Consider the following 17,535-nt stretch of genomic DNA (forward strand, 5'->3'; position numbering starts at 1 on the left):
TTTATCCTGAGAGATAGGATAAGAATGATCTTCTTTATATTGTGTTTTGCATCTCATTTTTATTCTTCTCTAAATATCATGGATTACAACTCTTCTGCCAATGAAGACTGAATTAAAAGAGGAGAGAGAAGGAAACACTTCCCTAGAGAGAATGGTGAACAGAGACATTAGTCATACTATCAGGGACAGTTTAGGGGCAGGGGACCAGCCGGTGTGCTGGGCTTGAGCAGCACCAGGCTTACGGTGCTGTTTTTTGTTGTTAGTGACAAAAGGGAAAATAGAATGTTTTAAGTAAAACGTTTCAAGTATTCCGTATGTAGTTTCATTTCTCACAACTTCCTAGAATGTTCTGGAGCTTTGTAGAATCTCATGGAATCTTCCAGACTTTCTGAGAACTACATTTTCCTTGAACCTCCTAGAATGTAGTCAGCCATGCCCTCGCAGGTATATAAGGGGCGGGGCATTGCCAGTCAAATCAATGAGAACTGTTTATTTTATTCTCATTCAAATTGTTCGTAAAGCTTCAGGACTGCTACGGCCAAGTCTATGACAATGGTGAGGACATGGAGGAAAGAAACAGTGGTGTCCAGGCAAGGATCCTTGCGCTGAATCCAAGAGCTTTCTTCTGGACTTGTGGCTGCCATTCCCACAACCTGGTTGTGTCTGATGCAGAGTCATCATCTTTAGATTCATTATCTCTCTCCAGAGCACTGCAAAGGATATACGTTCTGTTTTCAGTCTCAACTATCAGGTGGAAGATCCTCATGGATTATATTACAAATCTGACTGTGAAGCAGCTAAGTCACACTTGCTGGGAGAGCCTCATTGATAGCATAAGACCAGTGAGGTACCAAGTGACTGAAGTTTGCGGCACCCTGATGGAACTGGTGTGAGCAGGGGGTTGGACTAGATGACCTCCTGAGGTCCTTTCCAACCCTGATATTCTATGATTCTATGAACTGGCACAGTCAAGTAAGGCCAAGGCCAGAAACTGACACAATGTGCAAAGTCTGGCAAACCAGATCACTGACTTCAAATTTCTGGTCTCAATTGTGGTTTTGCATGATAGCTTGTTCCAAGTAAACACTGTAAGCAAGGCATTACAAACTCCATCAATGAACATCGTGACCACTGCTACTTTGATGAGAAGCTGCCTTGATATCATTGTGGCCTATAGAGACAATGGGTTTGAAGATGCCATCAAACTGCCAAAGAAATAGTGGAAAACTTAGGAGATGAGCCTGTCTTCAGGGACACTCGTATTCACCAGAAGAAGACACAGTCTGGTTATGAGGGCAGAAATGAGGTGATGGGAAGCTCGCAAGAAAAATTCAAGAGGGAGTTTTTTTGCTCGCCCACTAACACCGCTCAAGTGCCCATCGAAAAAAGGTTTGGACAAATGAAGCACCACAAAAAGACCTGTGGGTGGGGTGGGGGGGGGGGGGTTGTATGACCTTAATAAGCTGCTGGCGGAAAACATTTTTGAACAATTGTATGAACCTTCACTGGAGGGTGACACATGGGGAATGTTTGGACATCAATGATAAAAACTTCTGTGTTGAATTGGGCAACATCCTTCACATTTTGCAACATGAAAAGTGCTCTGCGCTCCAAGTTCTCCAATTCATTCATAATGCAGAGCTGAAAGATACTTTTCCTAAGGTGAGGATAGCTTTGAGGTTTCTGCTCACGCTGCTGGTCACAGTCATGAGTGGTGAACACAGCTTTTCAAAGCTCAGGCTCACTAAAACATATATTCGATCGACAATGGCCAACAAGAGACTGACATCGCTTGCTATTTTATCGCTTGAAAATCTCTCTGACGCTATGCTTCAGTTCGCAAGGGCAAAGGCGAGAAAAGCAATTTTTTGACCTACAGGACTAGGGTTAACATTCTAAGGCTGTCACCTACTGTAACACTATTTACTACTGTCCAATGCTGGTGCACAGTTCAATTTCTTGATGTTAGTACATTTCAGTTATCCTTAAAATTAAAAAGTTTCTATAAGCTTAGAAGAAATGAATTTTTTTTATTTGCTTATATATGGTATGAATAAATACAGATTTACATATCCTAGCATGAAAATATATCATCTTATATGATAGGGATAAATCATGCATGCAAATCATGCATCAAAGTTGTGAAATAGGCTACAAATACAATAAAAATAAGATATTCAAAAGTTTAGCAAATGGGATGGGGGGGAATGCTGAAGATGCTCCTCGTTTGGGGCACCATTTGATCTAGGGCCAGCCCTGCATAGTATACAGAGGAAACCATGAACACATTATAAATTTACTGCCTTATAGCTGCAGAGTTTTTGCTGCATCCTATGCTTGGTTTGGGAGGTTCTTGGCCATGGAGTGGTCAGCTGTGTGGTCCTTCTAGCCCACAAATCTCACCAGACACAGGAAAAACCCATATTTGTTGAAAGCCAGTGTTCCTCTACGGAGATCCCAGAAACTCTGTAGTAATCTTCAGACTCCTCATTCCTCATGGCACCATGACTTTTTCAGCCTCCCTGTCCTGGGCTGGCCCATCCTGCACCTCCTTAAAGGGTGATTTAAAAGAAGGAGTTTTTGTAAATTAATTAATATTGGTTAGAGGCCTGATTTTCAGAGTCAGTGGGAGCTGCGGGTGCTTAGTACCTCTGAAACACTAGCCCTATTTGCAAGGTCCCAACAGTGAACTTGATACCTTGCAGAGGTAAGAATGAATGGCACATGCCCTGAAGTGTTTACAATCTAAATGGACAATAGACAGGCATAGAATGAGTATTTTGTGCAAATAAAGGAGTAGAAGTCAGATCAATGATCATACATCTCATTTGTTTGATTCAGGGTTTAATTTCATTTTATTTAGGGAGGATAGGCATAATCTAACCTAAATGTAATACAATGGCTCAGAACATATGATCAGGGCTCCTTCTGTGGGATGCTACCATGGGACAGTCTGATATTTGCTAACCATCAAATGCTCCTTTAGTGCAAGTGATATGGGTGTGCGCTTTAGGTGATGGAAGTCCCTACTGACAACCATAGTGTCTGTGTGCAGCCACTGTTTGTTACAGAAACATTAATTAACTAGGGAAAATCCCTATGGCTTTTACTGCAAAAAATGTCTTGGTGGTTCTCCCTCAGCATCCAGCCACACATCCAACTTCAGTTCACAGCGATATGGAGAAAGATAGTTGAGGGTGAGGGACTTGATAATACACTGCCTCCTTTTGTCAGATTTTAGCCTAAAGGAATCAATTTTGCACCCCTTTCATCACTATTCCCTGGAAATATGGGAGGGGATATGACCCTTATTTGGACTAAGGTTGTAGAGTATGATACAGGGTTATCATGATTATAGAAAGCTGTAGCCTCCCAGCTCAATCACATCCAAATGAGTAAAACCATTTGAATTGGGGTTGATGGTACTACAAGATTTGCCACGCTAGATCAGATTATTTGTCCATTCAGTCTGGCATCCTGCCTCTGACAGGAGACAACCCTTGATGATGCACAGGAAGGCAACCCCCACTTGCTTGGCTGTGCAATGTTATATATGGGGGTAAAATGCATTCATGACTTAAATACATGTATGATTGTCATTGTCTCCTAGTGTGGTCTCTCAACGGGTCTCAACTTCTCCTGACTGACCCTCCTTAGTTTGCTCTCAGTCAGGTCGGTTCCTGGACCTTCACCTCCAATTAAATCCGTCAAGCCTTCACTCTGTCCCTTCAGCACTTCACTCAGCCCTGTGAGCACTTCACTCACCTGGCTGTTTCTTGGAGGTAGCATGGGGCAGGGTTGTCACCCCTTTTCAGTCCCAGGTCTTTCTGCCTCCCTTTCCTTCTCTTTACTCTCCCCTGGCCTTGTTTCCTCTATTGGTTGAAGCTCTGGTGCCTCTCTCCATGATTGGCAGCTCTGGCAACTGCGTGGGGTTGTGATCAAGCTGCTTGCTTGTAAACAGAAGAGACTCTCCTCCCTCTTCAGCCTATGCTCAGTATGAGGTTTGTAGAACCCATTACAATGATCAGTATTCTATATGGGATGGACATACGATGTTATCGAATAACTGAGTACCAGCTACATCGTAAACACAACAGCAATTACTTTTACATATAGGGCACAATTTGTTTCCCAAAGTAAATAGCAAGTAATAATTCTTGTCTCCTAGTCTGCACATAAGGGGAGGAAGGCAAACTTGTGCTGGGAAGCAGGTGATTGGCAGTGGCTAAATAATACTCTCTGGAAATTTACCCTGGTATTAGGTGGAGTGTTGCAGCTCAGAGGACAAAACCCACCCACCTCTCTGCAGCGTTGCCTTCAATTCCTTTAATGTTAACAGCAAGAGAGCCAAGAAGGGCAAACGAAATCTTCCTGGGCCACATGCAAGGGATGCACATTTGCTACGTTAGTCTGGCAGAGTTCAGAATCCAGCTTCATAATAGCACAGGCTTTATTCTCCACACAAAATTACAGTATGCACTGTTCAACTGTGACAAGCTATCATACAGCATGCTTCCTTACTGCCTTACTCCATATTTCCCCTTCATTAACTTTCAGTATATCCATTTGCAATAATTCAGTATTAAAGTTGTATATCTTGTAGGTGTAGGTTTGTTGTTCAAAATGACTAAAATACCTAGCTCTTCCCCCTCTGGTAGCTGGTTATCTTACCCAGGATTTGTGCATTTTATAAAAGAAGCCTTCTCCCTCTTAACCTATTCATTTTCTTTTGTAGGATGTTTTTGTGGTTAAGGAACTGCACCAGGACTCAGGAGACAGGGTGAATTTCCTGATCTGCCACAGACTTCCAGCGTGATCTTGGGCAAGTCACTTAAGTTCTCTTTTCCCAATCTATAATATGAGGGTAATAATACTCCCTTTTCCCTTACCCGTTGTATGTCTTGTCTATTTACACAGTAAGCTCATTGGAGTAGGGACTGTCCTGCTATTTGTATGTACCCACAATGGGGCTAAGGATGTCTAGATATTACTGTAATACAAATAAATAGGAATAGTATGCTGCTTCTTTGGCTATTTTGAAATGCAGGATACTGTTCGGCCAAGCAGAAAGGCTGCTGTAGCTGCACTAATTTAGGTAAAGAGCAGAATGTATATAGCTAAATCCCAAAAGATCTTTGTAACACAGGTCCCAGAAGAACTCACCAGAGCGGCCTGGGTACAGAAATGAATTTCTGTCAGACACATCCCCAGTCTGGAGAAGGAGTCTCTCATTCTGTTGGACAAACAGAAAAAGTAATGGTTACGTTTCTAATCACAAGCTGAAATACTGGAACTAAAACGAGAAGCAGCAGACTCGAGCGGTTAAAGCATATGACTTAGAAGCAGGAAACCTGGCTCTACTCCTGCATCCAACAGCTGCTGTGTAGCCTATGGTGAGTCATTAGATTCACTTTTAGGGTAGCCTTATCAGGTATGATACCTACAAAAACATTGTATAGCTTAACCAATTAATGATTACGAAGTGCTTTAAGATTCTTTATTGGAAGATGCCACATTAGTGCTAATGAACCTCAAAAAACTCTACAAATCTGTCTAGACTATGAATAAAGGTGTTTGAATGGATGGAATTAGTGAACATGAACACCAGTGCTACTCTGGATAAACATGATGCATCAGTCTTTATCTCAACCAGGGCCTATTTCTTCACTGACTGTACCTTGCATTGCCATTTATACCAGTGCAAAGTAGGTGTCAAATGCAACCCAATCAGAGATCACCATTGTATTACTCCAGTTTTATACCTGTTTATAGAGGAGTAACTAAATTAATGCTGTGGTGATTCAGGCCCACTTTGTGTACACCTGTACAACAACACATTGGGCAAACCAGTGGAGAATCAAGTGCTCTGTCTCTTCCCCAAAATTGCTAAAAGTAATTCTGGGGTAAGATAGTCTCCTCTGCATAAATAACTAGCTATTTTTCTATGCTTTATGGTTCTTTAATACAGAAATCCCTCACTGTTAAAAGTGATCTATCAGAAATATTGTTATGGCTAACCATTTTCATGATGCCGTCACCAGCAAGGGTTAGGTGCTTGAGTGGGTAAATTCTAACACTTGGCTTTTTTAGTGCAAGGAGTAAGTTTCCCCTCACTGCTCTAGGAATGTGCTTTAACCTTGACCTTGAGGAAGAATTTGGAGAGGTAAGAGAGCAGTTCAGTCTCCTACAGTCAGTCTTTGGCTTCCCTCCTAAAACTCCTGACAAGGCTGCTAATCATTATCAAGTGTGAGGATGGTTTTTAATAAGTTTAGTGCTTGAGAGTCTATGGTATTTGTTAACCTAAACCAGATCAGTCCTAACTCCTCTGCATTTGCCTGCTGCCACTCAATTTAACCAGGTCTATAGTTACCTTTCAGTTGACTAGTGTCAATGATAATAATGATGATACATTTTTATTTTTAGAGCACTCAAACATGGCCTCTAAGCTCTGTGCACGCACACACACATATAACTAATAACTGAACATTTCCAAAGGGCAACAAGTTCTTTTAGAATAGTAATGAATACAAAAATCATTTTGTGCACTGCATGGGAGAGGTGCATTTCAAGATTTTCCTAAATAGCTTCTATGAAAATTGGCCCCTAAGCAAGGGTGTGAGTCATTGATGAATACAGCTCTAAGGCTTCAAACTGTGCAGCAAGAGCTGTAAAAGACATTAGAGGAACACAGGGGCGGGGGAGGAGAGAGCGGGGGGTTAGAAGGTTATTAAATAAAACCTAGCAATGGGTTGACGTGAACACTTTCTGAATAACGTTTTGAAAATGTACCACCTGATCACTGGGCATAGATCTGACTGCAGTCTTGGTGCCCTCAACTGGCTGATGCTAACAGATGCTATAAAGACTGCTCTCCACCTTCCTAGCCATAACTAAGGTCATGTCTGAACTACGAGCCCCTCACTGCTGAAAGTAAATCAATATACTATATTGGGAAAGCGCTGCTACTATAGACACTCGTATACTGGCAAAGCTGGAGCCTACACCAGTATTAGGGGGTAGCCATGTTAGTCTCTATCCACAAAAACACAAGGAGTCCAGACTAACAGATTTATGTGAGCATAAGCTTTTGTGGGTAAAAAACAACTTCTGGCACCTTAAAAACTATGCATCTGAAGAAGTGGTTTTTTAACCCACGAAAGCTTATGCCCAAATAAATCTGTTAGTTTTTAAGGTGCCACCGGACTCCTTGTTGTTTTTACACCAGTATTGTTATTCCACCATCCCTAAATAAAACAAGCTATACTGGTAAAAGTGCAGTTATGCTGATTCAACTGTGTCTACATTAGGGCTTTTGGCCACATAGCCATGTTAGTAAAATATACATCACACTCCTAACCACCACAGATATGCCAGAAAAACTTTTAAGGATAGACCAGCCCTCAGAGATTCTACTGGAGACCATCATAGTGTCGGGGACACTGGGGCATGGCCACTAGGTAACTCGAGGGGATGGAAGACCACGAGTGTCGATGAAGCCCCCTCGCACTAGGCCCAAGTGTCCTTGGCCCTCCCGCCTGGAGGCGCACACAGCAGTTATGCTGAGAATCTGCAACAATATGCTGCAGAGTCAGACTGCCTGAAACTAAGCAAGGCCAAACAGGGCAGATATGGAAGAACAATGCTGAATAAAGCAGCTTTATGTATGGTTTAAGAAATGATACAGAGAACAAGGGAACTAGCTGGGAATTGGATTGGCTGGCTATATGGATACTTAGGGCAGCTTGCTATTGGATAAGTATGCTGGGAAAAAGGATGTATAAAAGCCTGTGTAACTTCCTGCTCTGTGTGCAGGATTTGAGATTTTATTCTCCCTGTACCTTTTTACAGCTTCAAATAAACTTTTCTGCTTCTCCACCCCGTTGTGATTATTGGGTGTAGCACACCGGGTAGCGAACCAACTTCAGCTGTTGTTTAGCCTCTCGGCACTGGGTGCTGGCAATAATACAGTAGAGATGGATTGGATCACAAAGTTCAGATACACATGTAGACTTCCACAGTGTTCAAGAGTGTTTGATTTTGGTCCAGATTCTCTTTATTATGAAGAAATAAAAGCTGGTACCAATCTGATTTCATTCATTGACTAGCAATTAATGGACGTTCTACAATTGATACCACAACGATTCTGGATATTGAGTACATCACTTTATGGTGCAATCGGTTTCTACCTACCCAAGGTGGGAGTTACAGGGTCCAATAAAGAAATAATGTTTTTAGTTAATACGAGCAGAAATTACCATGACTTCTTCTTGATTCCTTGTATTTACTTATATTCATCTCAAATCAGATAACAATGCAAGAACCTTTGCAGTGTCAGCCCTGCATCTCTACTCTCATATCTTCCAATTCTTCTTTTCCTCATTCCTGCTATCCCCATAATCTTTTTTTCCCATTCTTGGCTTCTTTCATTTTTCTACCAACTCAGTTTACTCATCTGTAAAGCAGGTCTAAAAATATTTCCCTCCCTGAGTGCTGTGAAGCATTTTGAGGTCACCAGATGAAAGGAGCCATATGTAAAATATATAATCTTTTGGTTTATTTTTATTAACTTGCAATCCTGTAGCTTCGGTTTTAAAATGCCCTAGGCAACAGCCTTTTAAATAAGATATTGTTTTTCCTGATGACCTATACAGACTGCAGACATTTTTCAAGAAATGTCTACACATTTGTTTTTTCTCTCTGTTTACAGGTAACAAATTTACCTCCATAGTCATTATCAGAAGCCAAACCATCATGAAAAGCTTTATTTTCATGCATATGTGCTATTTAATGCACTGAGCATAATCAAAATTAGTAAGTCTAAAACTGGATTTTTATTAGATACAATAAAAACTTTGAAACCTGCAAAACCACAGTTATTCGGCTTTGTAAAGATTCCGAGTAACAGCCGTGTTAATCTGTATCCGCAAAAAGAAAAGGAGTACTTGTGGCACCTTAGAGACTAACCAATTTATTTGAGCATGAGCTTTCGAAGTGAGCTGTAGCTCACGAAAGCTCATGCTCAAATAAATTGGTTAGTCTCTAAGGTGCCACAAGTACTCCTTTTCTTTTTGTGGTTTTGCAGTTATATATTTTGAAAAATGAACATAGTGGTCTGTGTAACCAAAGAGTCCATAATTTCAGTGGGAGAATATGCTGGGGAAATTGTTTGTCAAGTTATAGTCTTATTTTGTTCAAAATTACTTCTCTTTCCTTCCATAAAGCTCTAATACAGCACCCATAGATTCTACCAGCAAGGAAGCATTTTCTGTTTGTTTTTTGCTAGAAATCACACTCTCCATTTTAAACAGAGGAGCTTGACAACTGAGTTCTTGTTAAAAAAAACAAACACTGAAATATATAGACATGCAGCACCATCTACTGGATTAGTATATTGTGTATAAATGCATGACTGACATGTACAGAATATATTTCCACAAGGCAAAGGTAGAAAACAGTCATACACTCCAAAGCTTATTATAGTGATGTATTTAGTCAGCATCAGGGCTCCGATAAATCCATAGATATGGAATTTCCATGGATATCATGAAATAATACTTAACACTGATTTAGCATTTTATATTTTCAAGGCACTATATAAATAGTACACACAAAAAACTATGTCAAAAGAACATTACTAAGGTTGCAATGTCAAGCAAATTAGGACGTTCAAGAATTAAAATTTCCTGTGCAACCTTAATTCAGCTTCCTTGTGTATATGTACTTTAATTACATGATCAGATATTATTTTTTTCCCTGGGGGCCCTGTCTAATTCAATGCAGAGGACGAATGGTGCTCAGTCCATGAGCAGCTACTTAATAGTTTGTTTTCTTTTCATTGTTCAGTGTGTGCCCCCCCTATTTACTGCACACTATTCAAACGCTGCTCTGAAGACAGAATTATAAACTTCCTCATAATATCTGAGTGTTTCACAAAAATTAATTAATTTTCACAACACCTTTGTGAAATGAGGGGGTGGTATTATCCCTATTTTATAGACAGTGAATTGAGGGCCAGAGAGATAAAAGTTAAAAATGTCCATTAATTTTAGATGAACAATTTGAGATGCCTTAGCATTACAGAACAATGTAAGGTTTCAGAGTAGCAGCCGGGTTAGTCTGTATCCGCAAAAAGAAAAGGAGGACTTGTGGCACCTTAGAGACTAACCAATTTATTTGAGCATAAGCTTTCCGATGAAGTGAGCTGTAGCTCACAAAAGCTTATGCTCAAATAGAACAATTTAAGTGTTCAAAGCATAGCTCACATTGACTTCAGTTGCAGCTATGAGCACTCGGCACTTCTGCAAATCAGTCCCCAGTGTATTAAGTTGGGCACCCAAAAATGAGGAACACACATTTAGTGACTATCTGTGAAAAGTTAGGTTTATGTGATTTGCCTAGCATCACATAGGAACTCTCTGGCAGAGGCAGGGACAGAACGCAGTTTTCCAGGGGAGCATTCAATTGCCTTCACCTTGAGACTATCCTTTCTCTTCCTGCAGTCCCCTGCCTCCTTCACTTCACAGCTTTCAACTTCTGCAACAAATAGAGCAAACATCCTACAAACAACAGCCTCCTTCAATAAACAATCCTGACTGATTCCCAGAGCAGGTCTAACCTGTGCAGAATGAGGCAGGCTCCCCTGGAAAAAATAGAATACGATCATGTACTTAAAGACCGTATCACAATTAAAGCTGTATGAAAACTGGCACATCCGTCCTTTAAAAAATGTCACATTTCTGAAAAAAAAAAGTTCCAAATTGGAACAAAAAGTCAGATATGTGAAATTTCCTGTGGAAGAATCAAAACAGAGTTTTGTTTTGTTTTTAAAATCTCCAGTCCCATCTCCCTGGGGTTCCAGACTCCCCAGTTCTACATCTGCCTGTCAGGTCGGCAAAATCTGCAGAGCCCCAACTCTGTGACAGCTTCCTCCTCCATGCTGCCTAGGCCCCGCAGGGGGATCACTGAGAACACAGGAGAGAGAGAGAGTCTCCCTGCTCCCAGTTTGGGCACCTGCAGCCAGATCTGGCACAGCCCACAGCAGCCTAGACCTCCAATGAATTTTTGGAGATTTAGCTGCCAAAATCTAAGGAACATCTCCTAAACATGTGCAAACTGCAATTTTTCAGAGGCTTATAACTTGACCAAATTTGGCTAGATTTTCATGGAATGGCAAAAGGCAAATCCCTGACAATTTTCAAGTCCCTGCTCCCACAGGTGCTGATTTTCCAAAGTGCAGTGGGGTGTTCGACCCCCGGCTCTGACGCAGGCCCTGCCCCCACTCCACCCCTTCCCCCAAAGCCCCATCCCCAGCCTCTTCCCACCCAGTTCCGCTCCTCCCCCAAGCGCGCCACATCTTCACTCCTCCCCCTACCTCCCAGCTTCCTGCCCGCTGCAAAACAGCTATTCGAGGGAGGGAGGGAGGGAGGCAGGCAGGAGGTGTGGGGGGGGTGGGGGTGGTCACTGATCTGTGGGGCCGGCCAGTGGGTGGGAAGCACTGGGGGGGAGGGAGGGACTGCTAGAGGGACTGCCAGTGGGTGCTCAGCACCCACCATTTTTTCCCCGCAGGTACTCCAGCCCTGGAGCACCCATGGAGTCAGCACCTATGCCTGCTCCAAAGCATGAGGGTTCTAAAGCTTTTCAAAGAAATGGCCACTAAAATTTTTTTAATGGGTGTATCATATTTTACCCCCAGCCTTGTTCTTGGAAACAAGTGAACCATTCGGGCTGAAATTTTCCAAAAAGTAATCAGTCTGAGGCAGACACACAGCATGGAAGGTTCAAGCCCAAACAGTTAAAGTTCAGCAAAGTTATAAGCAACTGAAAACAGGGTCTTATTATGAGAAGTGTCAAGAAACCTTAACAGTAAATGGCTACCAGCTCCCCCACTAATTATCTAACTAATTCTCATAACAACTCACGGGAAGGGTGTGTTCTCATTTAATTAAAAGATCTCTATAGCAATCAGCCATCTCTTCCATGTTTTCTGCCATGTTGCCAACTCTCGATATCATGAGTCAAGGGATTTTGGCTAAAGCTGGAGCCAGTCTAGGGTTGAGGCCAGAAGCTCCAGCCCCATAGTGAATTTCAGCTCTGTCTAAGAAAATCCCCCCTGTTTGGCTGCCCTACCCACTTGCTTGCCTCCTCAAAAAGAGCAGCCAATTAGGGCTGCTGAAGGAAACAGGTTGAGCTCTCCTTACCTCCTCTCAGGAGCGGACACTATTCTCACAGGAAGGGAGGCGGGAAGGAGGGAGCAGAAAGAGTCTAGCAGCATAACAGCTCCGCTTTCCCAGAATAATGCGATGGCTCCTCTGCTCCTCCACCTCCCTGCAACACCAGGCCTGAGAAGCTGGAGAAGATGACTCTACTGCAGCCCCTGCCCTAGTGTGGGAGAGGGGTGAAGAACACCAGGAGCTGCAGGGGGAGGAGAAGTGAGGCTGGTGGGGTAGAACTGATGTAGGATCCTGGAACAAAATTAACTGCTAGGTAGTTGTAGTATGAACTGACACCAAATTAATTATTTAGAATGTTACGGTTTAGCTGGAAGCTCCTCATCATCAGGCAGCCAATAAGGCACCATCAGTTGGGGGGAGGGGGCGGCAATGTCACTTTACTTGATAAATTTGGGAGATTTGGGAACACTAATGCCAGGCCTACACTCAGAGTGCTTTACTGATAAATGCCTGAGGGAACACACCTCTGATAGACATCACTGTATTGGCAAAAGCCCCGAGTGTAGACCTAGGAGTGCTTAGCCTATATAGTATACTAGTATACCTATGTCAGCAAAGGGTTCTAGTGTAGACATGGCCTAATTGTCCCATACACACTACGGGTGAGCAGGGAGAATTCAAAAATTAAAGGACAGACTAAGAGACTCACCCGAGACACACAGCATTTCAGCACTTCCATTTCAGCTTCCCCACAAGGTTCTTCAGCCTACTCCTGTCATAGAGGTGACTTGCCCTCAAAGGAAAGTTCTACACCTTCCAGGGCAAAAGAGTCCTTATAAGGACAACAAAAACACAAAACAAAGGAATCCTCAGCCTAGCCAGACTCAGCATCCAGCCCTTCTTTATAGACAAGCCTCACCTGTCTCCACACTTACTAATAAGTACCTGGGCAGTTAGTCCATTCAACAATCCAGTTTAAGCCCACCCTGACAACAGACTCTAATTAGCCACAGTCCTCACAGAGCTCCTGGCTCTCAGCCAGGCTTCCTACCCCCAGATAGGAACAGTCAATCTGTTTTCTTCCCAATTAGCCTTTACCTGCTAATTCTGTTTTCTTTCCAGTCAGCCTTTACCTACTAATTCTGTTGTCAAAACTAATGTATCATTTAATAGATCACTGCTGCTCAGCACTGAAATGCTGGGCATTCTTCCTTTATGTTTCATGTCCTATACATGTGTAGCATAGCAAGGCTAACTGAACAGAGCAGACTGATCCAAGGCCTACTGGCCCTTAATAGGGCAGGCTGCCTGTTACAGAGACCAAAAAACACAGTATCTTTTAGAAAAAAAACCTCATGATTTTGGGGCCAATCTCATGATTTGCGGGGGTCTGGGTCATGATTTTTGAACTTTTGGGGTTGGCGATAATGAAATTGCTAATTGCATGGTTTTGCTCATGTCTACTGCTCTGGGTGGCATATTTTTGTTCTCTGTGTTTACTGCCACTTCAGGGACTTCATGGGTTCAATTATGACTTCCAGAGCCAGAATGGCATAAAGGGCAGGTGGTGCAGCTAGGTGTGGTGGAATTATTCATGTGAGGCCAAAAGCTTGCTCCCTGTAGCCTTGCTACACATTTGGAAAATGTAAACTTTCACGTCTGCTGGTTCATTGCTCCTGACAAAATGTGGAGCACAAGTAAGGAAAACAGGACCCTGATATGCCCCTTTACACTGAATAATGGCAGACTTAACATGTTTCTCTGCTTCTCCCACCGTCTTTTCCATGCTTTCTTCCATGCCCAGATGCATGGCATACCATCCCAAGCTGGTCTGCAAAGCCTCTATCCTCTCCTTTTAAATTCCTCCTGAAGACCCACGTCTTTCATGATTCCTACAAGTTGGCCATTAGTCTTCTTATTCACTGTGTTCGTATATCTCATGAAAAGAACGCTCTGTGCTTTATTATGCTGTGCACTAACCTCTCTGAGTAAGTATGTAATCTTACTGTTGCCCCATCCTCCCTCCCTCGCCTGCTCTAGGGTCACACTATTTCTCTCATTGCATCATTTTCCAAAAGTAATCTGTAAGATGCTTGGGGCCAGGCGCTTTTAATTTAATTCTGTTTTCTTCTTTCTGCCAAGGGAGGCACCTAACAAACTTTTGGGCACATTTATGATAATACAATATAAGCCTTTGCCATTTGAGAACAAGAAGAATTGCTGTTACCTGTTCCATCAGTGGGATTTATAGCATCTTTGCTGGCCAGTCAGTTGCGTGGAAGACTCTCATATACATATACGTGTAGATTCACATATAGCTGTGATATTCCAGCTAGCAGAAGGCAGTGATACAACTTCTGACAGTCTAATCTCCAAAACTGAAAACCACCTGTGTGCAGGATACCAAGCTCTTGCTGGCCCTGGTGGGCAAAGAGTTGTGGGGCTGAACCTGGATTGCTCACGTAGGGATTGAGCTGGGGACCTCTACAGCTTAGTGCAGGGATGGGCAAACTTTTTGGCCCGAGGGCCACATCTGGGTATGGAAATTGTATGGTGGGCCATGAACGCTCACGAAATTGGGGTTGGGGTACAGAAGGGGGTGAAGGCTCTGGCTGGGGGGTGCAGGCTCCGGGGTGGGGCCAGAAATGAGGAGTTCAGGGTGCAGGAGAGGGATCAGGGCTGGGGCACAGGAGGAGGCCAGGGGTGCAGGCTCTGGGTGGCACTTACCTCAAGCAACTCCTGGAAGCAGCAGCATGCTGCTTCCGGGAGCAACTTTTGACCTGGCTCCCCAGCTGGAGTGTGGGAGCAGGGCAAGCCCCAGACCCTGCTTCCAGCAGAAGCTCAAAAGCCGGATTAAACCGTCTGGAGGGCCAGATGTGGCCCGTGGGCCATAGTTTGCCCACCCCTGGCTTAGTGCATGAGCCTCTACTGCCTGAGCTAACAGCCAGCTGGACCCTAGCTAAGGATGTAGAGCAGACTCATTAATCTCTAAATGGTCCTGGGGCCGCGAGAGGAGACAGAACACAACACTCAGGAGGTGCGTGGGGGGCATGAACCCCTCAGATGCCCCAGCACCAAACCCGTCTCACTATGGGGCGGGGAGGCATGCCTCCCCCAACTTTCCAGCATGAAATCCGCAGTGTGTGTGGGGGGGGGAGTGGGGGACACAACCCCTCCCCTACCTTTCGGGGCGGGGGGGGGTCCACAGCAACCTTCCCGGCCCCACGCTGAGGTAACAAATCCCTACCGCCTCAGCCCGGGGGACACGGAACTCCCTGCGACGGGGGGACAAGGCAGCGCCCGGGAGAAGAGGGTGGGGTGAATTGAGACACGTGTCGTGGGCATGGGGGCTGGGGTGATCGGGGGGATGTGGACGCGTGCGAGGGGGGGCGGGGGGGGGAAATGTGTGACCGGAAGTCGGGTTCCCTCCCGCGCCTGACTTCCTGTTTGGTCCGTAACCAAGGGCTTCCTGTTGCTAAGGGAGCTGGCGGCGGAGCCTGTGCCAGGGAGCCGGAGCCGAGGGGGCTGCAGGGACCCCAACGCCCCAACATGAGCAGTGGCGACGCCGACAGCGGCTCCTCCGCCTCGGTCCTGGCCGAGCTGGACTGGGACGATGGGTTCGCCATCCCCGTGGCCAACGCGGAGAACAAGGCGCTGGAAGAGGAAGTGAGTGGGAAGGCTGCAGCCCGACAGGGGGACACGAACACCCCCCCCCCTCGGCTCACCAGGAACGGGGCATGAACCCGACCCCCCGCCGGAGGACTGACGCCTCCCCGACTCGCCAGCGAGGGAGGGACACGGATCCCCCTCCCCTCCAGCGGGAGGGAGACATGAATGGACCCGGCCCCGGCCCCTAACGGCGGGCGGGGCGGAATACGAACCCTTCCCCCCCCCCCAGGGAAGTGGGGGGACATGAAGCATCCCCTTGCCTGCTCACTGGGGTTCGAACCCCTCCACGGGTCCTAGGCTAGGGCCCCCATTAGGACTAGATGGGAAACACCCCCCAAAACACCCCACCTGGGGTTCCCTAGGGAAGAATCTATCCCAGGCCAGGGCCCTCCCCCGCGGGGGCTCATGCAGCTAATGCTACTCTTCAGTTTATGCACTGACCCAATGGCCCAGCAGCATGGTGCTGTGCTACTGGGGGCACCTGTTGACAGCTGACTTATAAATCCCAAGGGCTACCCACACATAAAGCTCCCATGGCATTTTTCACAAGAGGAGTAGGGTTAAAGTATGTCCGAGACAAACTCTTCATCCTTCCCTCTCCTTCTAGGCTGGTCCTGAGTTTGTCATCTTCAGCTATTCTTTACTGAGGTCCTGATCCATGCAGGGACATTCTTATAACCTCAATGTCCTATTAGTCTTCCTGCACAGATCTCGTGATCTCTCAGGACATGGGCTTGATTCACCATTACCCTACACTTCATACAGTTATTTACACCAGTGCACAACAGAAGTAATGTGCTACAGAATTAGAAAAATAACAGTTTCACACCCACTTTGCACTAGTTAAAATGACTGTGCCAGGTGCAAGAGAAGGATGATGAGGCTCTTTAATTTGTAAAATTAATATACACCTGTTATATACAATGACTGAACAACAGCATATGTAACTATATTCTGGCCCCTGGTAATTTCAGTTGGATGCGGTATTCTTCGGTTCCTGCCGTAAACTGCATAATATTGTTATGCACTTACTGTTAAACACTGGAAGATCCACTTGCAAGAACAGAGCTATACTTCATATAATCAGTTACTTAGGATGCATTTGGATAAAAGATGCTATATAAATAAATGATAAACATAATTCCATGTCACATTGGGTTATCTTTTAAGGCATAAGTAACATTACTTTTTTAACATTTTTATTATCTAGACCAACTATATTTATTTTTCTCTTCCTTCATTTTTAAAGAAATGAAGTCTATTGTCTATATTTGTGTGGTTTACATTATACAGTTTATATATTGTAAACAGGCAAGTATTGCTTGTTAAATAGTATATATTGCTTTCTGAAGATATATTCAATAAACTAGTAGATTTTGTTTGTTTACAGCTGCAAAAGTTGCAGAAAGAAAAAGCAAACCTAAAAAATCAGTTGACTGATTTTGAAGAGCGTATTGAGGCAATGACATCACATTTGAAAAACGTCAGACAGGAGTTCAACTTTACACAGGTAAATTGTTGTAACTAGTAGATCCTCCTTATCCAGTTTAGAATTCTGCCTGATATTTTTCTCTAATTTGTACACACATCTACTTGTCTGAATACATTTTACTACTGATGAGAGACCTCAGAGCCTTCCAGTACTTGCCTAGGAAATAAATGAAGGCATGTCTCAAAAATATTATTAAATTAATGA

General features: G+C 44.1%; 1 protein-coding gene and 1 long non-coding RNA gene across 3 annotated transcripts in view; one reads left to right on the plus strand and one right to left on the minus strand.

The window, feature by feature from the left end:
- Positions 1-2,112: 2,112 nt before the first annotated feature.
- On the minus strand, positions 2,113-15,474 carry LOC311525857. Its single transcript, XR_014712877.1, has 4 exons — positions 14,398-15,474; positions 5,164-5,233; positions 3,766-4,032; positions 2,113-2,551 (listed from the first exon to the last, which is right to left on the minus strand). It is a non-coding gene; the product is annotated as an uncharacterized lncRNA (long non-coding RNA).
- Positions 15,475-15,626: 152 nt separating this feature from the next.
- The window catches only part of CCDC39 (coiled-coil domain 39 molecular ruler complex subunit), a 29,275-nt gene continuing 27,366 nt past the window's right edge, over positions 15,627-17,535 (plus strand). For both annotated transcript variants that reach the window (XM_084640017.1, XM_084640018.1), the window contains exons 1-2: positions 15,627-15,836; positions 17,230-17,349. In XM_084640017.1, the coding sequence (XP_084496143.1) occupies positions 15,720-15,836; positions 17,230-17,349 (237 nt within the window). In that variant the 5' untranslated portion in view covers positions 15,627-15,719. The remainder of the gene's footprint in view (positions 15,837-17,229; positions 17,350-17,535) is intronic.

The sequence above is a fragment of the Lepidochelys olivacea genome (assembly GCF_965140295.1).
Source record: "Lepidochelys olivacea isolate rLepOli2 genome assembly, chromosome: 9".
NCBI classification, from domain to species: Eukaryota; Metazoa; Chordata; order Testudines; family Cheloniidae; genus Lepidochelys; species Lepidochelys olivacea.